Consider the following 7,500-nt stretch of genomic DNA (forward strand, 5'->3'; position numbering starts at 1 on the left):
GGGGATGTATGACAGCTACTGATTGTTTCGAATTTCTGAGATTGCGCAGGCGAGCCAGAGATCCGTGATTCGCGGACTTCCTGGTTCTGAATCAGCCAGAGGTTTGCCAGAGGTCGTTATTTTTGGTGCTGACCGAAAGAATCGCGGCCTCTCAGGACGAGAAATAATGCATTGGTTAGTGCAATGACCACGCGTGCGTCATGGTTGTATGGTCATTGCAAATTTCAATGCCCGGGGGAGATGTTAAATAAATTTCCAAGGGATCACTGATATGCTTCTTTCCTGTTAAAGAATTAAATTATAAGCCTGGTTCATAAGACCGTTAATGATCATTGGTACTTTCAGTTACACTCCTTGATTTTTGCCTAGTTTTCATAAACACGTTCGTACGTTAGGCTGCAGAAGAACAACTCAGTTTGTAGTCGAACTTAGCCGATACCACACAACTTAAAAAAAACCCTTCAGAGTCAGCCCCTCAAAAATTGGACGTCTTATAAAATAAGAGTGTAATGGTTCGGCCATTTGAAAGGCGTAGTAAGATCCGTTGGGATAAGGAAGTCTTTATGTGAAATACAAAATGCCCATAACATAGGAGATCACAAACGACCTTTTCCGTAAATTATCGAATCTCTCTGGTAGCTCCTTCTGTGTATTGTGTTGAGAAAATTGATTCTTTATATCGGCTTAACTTGAAGAGAAAGCCGGATCTTCTTAGAGAGAAACTGACCATCCTGGTAAGCGTATTATATCAAAACGAGCTGATACCGAAAATCTCAGTTCACTACTCACAAATCGAATCCTGAGATAAAAACTTTTTATACAGGAGTTTCCGGAGATTTAAAACAAAAATCGCGACAGATTTCTTGATTTATCATTCACATGTCAGTAGGACAAATTGAGACAGATAACTTGAATTATAAGGCATGAGCAAATGGTTCCCGCGACTTCCTCATGAGAGTGTTTTGTGTACTTTCCGGAATAATCAATGGCGAACATATTTTAGTCAAATCTTTGCTTGTCGCCGGCCTGAATCAAAATTTGTCAACTGTCGAACCATTTTTGCAATTTGAGGGAAAGTCAAAAGTTTATGCTAGCATTTAGCCGGGAAAAATAGAATTTCTCAACAACAATTACTGGTGACATGACATTTAATACGAACAGCTATGCACACAGAATGAGATTAAAAGAACGCTTCCGCGACTAGACACGCGCATGATGGATTTGCACTTAAAAAAATAAGCCCATTGTATATACTACTTTTGTTAGACGGACTCGCCCAAAAACTTCTCAAAGGCTCATTTGCATTTGATAAAAATACTCAAGAGTCTAGAGCATGTGACAGATGTTAGGTCTGAAAGGAAACGTAAGTCAAATCGCTTTGGTCGGCGAAACCAAACAGACGGCGTTCGTTCATGGTTACAGAAGCGATACCAATATACATGTAAATTTTTACGCACATTAGGCAAAACGAAACGTAAGTATACATGATGTTGTTTCGGCGAACATGATGTTTTGTATGTTGTATTGGTTTTTTCAAGAAAGATGCCATTTAAACCTGCTGGATAAACGTTGATAGTCAGACAGTTCATCGAGAATTTATTCCGATTCTTGAAATTGGACGCTACGATTACAATGATAGCAAAACTTCGAATGTACTTAAATGTTTGCTAGAGCTTCTCCCTCGATCTTAAAATGTTGCTTTGTGATGTCCCTTGTATGTTTCATACCAGCAAATATTTTTTTCCTATATGATATTTTTTTTATACTTTTTTACGTGCTTGGCCCTAGAAGATGCTTCAAAAATTCTCTCAATAGACCGTGCCAGGGATTATACAGTTTTCGCTACAATCATGATATTTTCTATTGAGCCAGTGCGATGAGTGTATGTGTTATTATACAAAAGACTAAAGGTTGTTTGCACTCAACTGAAACAATATCAAGATATCATTTTGCCCGTTTAAAAATCATTGCTGTTAAGAGGATTTTACTGACTCTATTCCAATATTTAAGCGACGCCTTTAAATCCGACGCAAAACCCAGGCGAAAGGCGACATATCTACCTATCTTTATTCGTAGCTCTCACACAACACTCAATTAATTTGGCCAAGGACTTCGTCTGCATTAAAATTGAAACTGTAGATGACTTGTTTGTTCCTCTGTTAACAGAAAAGCTCATTTGTCGCGGAAGAGATTCGAGTTACTTGGAATTATCGTGTGAAAGCCGTGTAGTGTGACAGGTGAAATGATGAAAAATGTGTCGCGAGCGATAAACGACGCCGGTTGTGAAGATTGCACAAGAAAAAAGAAAAACAGAACAAAAGACTTCAACAGCGACCTGAATACAACAATGGGAGCGTGTTTGGACTTGCACAGCAGAGCCCCCATGAAAATTCTGCTTGTTCCATGCGAGTCACAGCCGTGTTCCTCGACAAGGTACTGGATTCTTGACAAAAGGCGAGATAAAATTCCGTTCCTTGGATCAAGCAGATGCACGATTGTTCAGCATATGGGAAACAGAGTCAGCGAGCCTTTCCACGGACATGTGTTTTCGAGAGAAGGGAGAACTATTATTAAAGGCATTTTAACGGATGGTGCAAGCGAAGGAAAATATTTCGAGCTTGTTTTGTTTGCATCTTCGCAAGAACTAAACGGAAAAATTAAGACCTGTCGCAACACCACAGAATTATGTGGATTCCTTCGACGAAGTTCCGACAAAAAGTTGGGAAATTACGAGGAAACGCACGATGCATTTTTGCACACTGGAACAGAAACTTGCCATGATGGTACGGCTAATCTAGGGAGCAAAAACTACTAAAGAAAAATATCAGCGGGAGAGAAAAAGTATGCTAATGACTTACTGCGCCTTTGAGCTGTCAGGGACCTTCAGTTTTTTGGACTTAAAACTAAAGGACACCGTTTGGTTTTTCTTCGTATTGAAGCAATATTTATCTAGCTATATTGTGCCTTAATTATCTCTGGTTTTCAGCTTTACTTTTCAGTAAAGTGAAGTTGAACCCAAAATTTACTAGAATCAAATAAGGGAGATTTCTTTAAAAAATAATAATACTAAAAGGGAGATGTTTTAATAAGAAAAAATGTATATTCAAGAACAGCTGTTTATTTATGAAAAAAAAAAACCCATTTCACTGAATTTATAAGGCCATTAAAATATGATAATAATGAGCGCAATATCTAGTTTAATCATACTTTAGTCATTGTTTCTTGTGTACATGAATGAACTCGGGCAAAGTTTCCAATTTCCTTTGTTTGTTTTTTTTTTTAATCCCGAAGAGCAAGCACAAGCTTGAGCAAAATTTAAAAGCCAGGAACGAAATCATCACGGTGATTTATCACCTTATCCGGTTATTTGCAGCGAAGGAAGCCTGAAACAAATCGAGGCATTACCATGGAATTCTCAATTGCCAGAAACCCATAAGGGTTTTCAACTCTTACGGGTTTCTGCAATTGCCCAATCCCCGACGTCTTTGGGTTACATCTGCGAGTAGGCGGCATCGCATGCAGTCTTAGAGTCGTACGGTTTCGGTTATATCATAGTTAGTAGAGGGGACTAACTATGGTTCACGATACGGCATGGTTTACTTCAAATAAACAGTAAGGTGATTAAAAGATAATAACCAATCTTAAATGCACGAGTTTTGACTTCCTCTGAGTTAACTATCTTTACTCATTATTGTTTAATTCATTAGTTTTCCTTGACACTTGGATGGTAAATCAACTTCGATTCTCTTTCGATCGTTGAACGCAGGCCCATATGTAGGCCCGTTTGCACAAAAGGTGAATTGCATTATTTACTGGATAAATTTGACTTTCAAGCGGTGGACTCCAGTCGATGCGGCACTGAAGGATTCCAAGGACAATTTCGTGGGTTTCTATAGCGCTTTAATATCCAATGAATAGAGCTATCAATCGTGGCCTCGGTTCATAAAGGACTTACCATGCATTTGCATTTATTACTGGTAGCAATCTTGAATTCGAAATAATGTTAATTTTAGAATTAGCTGTGTGAGGCCTGAAGATTCATACTTTATTGGCTTAACTGTACTTCCTTATCATTAAAATTCATCTTGACGTTTTAGAATAGAATTCGATTAAAATTTATACGGCAGTAAATTCTCATCCTGCACGCTGATTTCGATGTGAACTTGAACTTGCCTCAAAATCGAGTCACAGCTAATTGTAGACTCTGGTTGTGGTGCTGCGATCCGACTTGAGACCTGGACTGTAAAATGGTTGCCAGACGATGCGCCTGCAGATGTATGCTTTCGCCCCGATGTCATGAGCTGCGCCGTTCAAAATTCAGTTCCCAAGACTGCAAGAATCGAGCAAGAAAGCAAAGCCATCTATTCTATTCTACTTTGTTGGCCTGAATTTGACGGATATAACCTGCAAAGCACACTAGCTTGATCAGGGAAACAGCTCTTTTCAGCTAGAGAATCAAATTATGAATGAACGAGAGAAGTGAGTCCTCGCATGATTATCTTGACAATTGAAGCAAATTGTCTTTTTTTTAAACTCTGGTGGTTTTAATTAATAGGATTCGCCTGTGTGATGCCGGTGCGATGCTCTACCAACTGAACTACGAAGCCAATCAGTTGGGAACCGTGGGTCAATTTGTTGGACAAGTGTTCAAGAAGGATACGATGCATAAAAGAAATGTATATATTTGAGCTGAGGTGCGGGTTATAGACTATTAATATAAATACACCGGTGATTATACAAAATCGCGCGCTCTCATTGGCTCTCTATCTCTGATTATCAGCTAATAATCACCTCGACGGACAAAATGGCTGCCAGTAGTCGTTTTGCTACTGTAAGTGAAGATGATTTTAGCGTTGAAATGTTTTTTTTTCTCTTTTTTGAAATAATCACCTGTGTACTTATACTAAAACAATTATTCGCCTCAGGCTCAGTGATTATCGGTGAATATTCACCGATAATCACTTCGCCTTCGGCGAATAATTGTTGAATAAATACTTTTCTTGCACCCATTTTTTCCCAGTCAGATTATCTAACCGACTGTGAATTCAACAAGATGCCGAAAGCTCGTAAATTGGTTTTCCGTTTTGAAAACGGAACTAAAAAGGCATTGTCGGCAAAGAAAATATTTGCGTTACTACGTTAGGAGGTGCCGCCAGTATTAATTGTGACGCATGTTAACATGTTTTACGACTTCCCCGAAATGATCAGGGTTTTCGAATCCTCCCGATTCAATGATATCGAAATGTTTTTTAGCGGTATCCATCACAGTGGTAATTATGAAAGTACACAACGCTCGCAATTATTTATTTTATTTTGTCATTTTCCAGGGGGCTCTGCCACAGGATGTTAATCGGAATTAAAGAATTTTCTTGGAACATAATTTGATTCTTGAAAGAAATGCTATGTTATATATCCTGGAAATCTCGCTCTTTTATGCAACATAGGAGCCAATAGCTCTTGGTTAGTTTGTCTAATTTCTTTACTGAGTAGGCGGGTCTTTCGCGGAAAGACAAAAGTAAAATAATGTGTATATTTATCTACCGGAATAATTTAAAGAACTGGAATCAGCAATATCATCAAAACATGTTTTTCTCGCGCTTACAGTGCATTTATGTCGCCAACATAGCATAGCACCAGCCGTTTCTCTCGCGTAGTCACTGCGCTATCGGGCAGCTCTCGTTCCTACTTCCGATACTTCCTTTTTTATCGCTGATCGAAAGTTTCCACATGACATGAAAAGGTTTTCTATGTCGGCACTCCAAAGAAAAGGTCTAAATTGGTTCCGCAAAAGGCTGCGTTAGTAATATTGCGTATTTCAACTCAGTTATAAAATCTTGAGATACACAGGCCTTGAGGATGTGGAAATAAACATATCAAAGGTAAACGCCTAATGATTAATATTCCACATATTTGTCGCATTACATACTTAATTCAAGGGCAATCGAAATGACTTATCTAGAAAACGCGTCGTATTTTCTACCTCTCATGCATGAGCAATTTCTGAATGCCCTGGAATAGTGAGAAAGAAGAAGAAGATTTTAAGTTAGATGTTTGTAAGGTCATTTAATTAAATAACTTTTGACTCAGAAGGCAAGAAGAACTATTGTTTACAAAGAAACCCAACCTCGTTCCCAGGGTTCTTTCCTCCTCGTGGACGATTAGGAGAGAACCCTGGGAACGAGGTAACCTTAACCCTAACCTACGATTCATCGGAGTTGATAATGTAAATTGACCACCGTACAGAGATTCTAAAAGCTGACGTTTCGAGCGTTAGCCCTTCGTCAGAGCTCTGACGAAGGGCTAACGCTCGAAACGTCAGCTTTTAGAATCTCTGTACGGTGGTGAATTTACATTATCAACTCCGTTGATAAACCAAATTTTTGTATACTACTTCCCCACCGACGCAGCACCACAGTTTCTTTAGAAACTACCCCTTTATTCTACGATTCATCGGCTTCGAGTTTCAGTTTTTTTCAATTATTTTTAAACAAGTTTCAACTTGTTAGGAAAGTAAATTTTTTTTTCTTTATTTTTTTGAATTAGGCATCAAAAGTTAGATAATTTCGTCGAATGAATGCCTTTTTCAATTTTTCCGAAAATAGGTATTGTTCCGTTGTTTGGTAAGGACGCATTGCGTGCTTGTAAAAAAAAAAACGTCTGCGATTGCTCTCGGATTGAAGCAGCGGTTTCGCACGCCACGTCAAATTCAACATGGCGAACAACAAGGATAAATACTCAATTTTGTTACCAACATATAATGAAAGAGAAAATCTCCCATTAATCGTTTGGTTGATTGTAAAAGCTTTCTCAGAGAGGTAAGAAATAGTGTTTCAATTATGCACACCGATTTGTTTGTTTTTAGCTTGTTTCTGAGAGCCTGATTGTGAACACTTTGTTTTCGGTGTTCGATACACGTACTATTTCAGTGGGCATGATTACGAGATTATCATTATCGATGATGGAAGTCCAGACGGTACACAAGAAGCAGCCAAACAACTTGAGGATATCTACGGGACTGAAGTTATTGTAAGTATTTCGGGGGATGATTGTTTGGATTTCTTCTCAATGTTCTTTTGAAGCAGGATGTCCAGGATTGACCCTAATTACATGTAGATACACCATAGGCAGCCCAAGCTTGCGTCACTACAGACAGCCGTTGAGAATTTAAACGCGTTGTAAGACTTTGTATGGGAAATAAAATACAGTCGATTATGAAGCCTAAAAATTGCTCAATTTAACGTTCATTCAATAAAATGAATCAAAATGACTCACCTCTGGTGTATTCTTGTGCCTTTTGGAGTTCATTTCACAGTTTCGCGAAGTCCGTGTTTTCAATGTTCTAAGACGAAGTCAAGGCTGCACACTAAGATTTCGACCGTTGTCAGCTCAGAGGCGGTTTGCGACTCGAAAATCCATCCCAGCCGCGATTTTTTCACGCAAAGCTAAAGCCACATCATTTGCGAACCACGGTGAATGTTTCGTCATCAAAAAACCCCACGC

At 38.8% G+C, this 7,500-nt stretch overlaps 2 protein-coding genes across 2 annotated transcripts in view; both read left to right on the plus strand.

Annotated features, from left to right (window-relative positions):
* Positions 1 to 1,233: 1,233 nt before the first annotated feature.
* LOC138019797 (uncharacterized) lies at positions 1,234 to 3,646 on the plus strand. Its single transcript, XM_068866689.1, has 2 exons — positions 1,234 to 1,474; positions 2,167 to 3,646. Exon 2 carries the CDS (start codon positions 2,243 to 2,245, stop codon positions 2,813 to 2,815), a length of 573 nt encoding a protein of 190 aa, XP_068722790.1. The 5' UTR covers positions 1,234 to 1,474; positions 2,167 to 2,242; the 3' UTR covers positions 2,816 to 3,646.
* A 3,012-nt stretch (positions 3,647 to 6,658) lies between these two features.
* The window catches only part of LOC138021991 (dolichol-phosphate mannosyltransferase subunit 1-like), a 12,418-nt gene continuing 11,576 nt past the window's right edge, over positions 6,659 to 7,500 (plus strand). The window contains exons 1-2 of the mRNA XM_068869018.1: positions 6,659 to 6,815; positions 6,927 to 7,026. Of these exons, the coding sequence (XP_068725119.1) occupies positions 6,712 to 6,815; positions 6,927 to 7,026 (204 nt within the window). The 5' untranslated portion in view covers positions 6,659 to 6,711. The remainder of the gene's footprint in view (positions 6,816 to 6,926; positions 7,027 to 7,500) is intronic.

The sequence above is a fragment of the Montipora capricornis genome, chromosome 10 (genome assembly GCF_036669925.1).
Source record: "Montipora capricornis isolate CH-2021 chromosome 10, ASM3666992v2, whole genome shotgun sequence".
In the NCBI taxonomy this organism is placed as follows: domain Eukaryota; kingdom Metazoa; phylum Cnidaria; class Anthozoa; order Scleractinia; family Acroporidae; genus Montipora; species Montipora capricornis.

What these genes read in the sequence shown, in the direction of transcription:
- LOC138019797 (XM_068866689.1), top strand. Translation starts at nt 2,243, where the DNA reads ATGATGAAAAATGTGTCGCGAGCGATAAACGACGCCGGTTGTGAAGAT.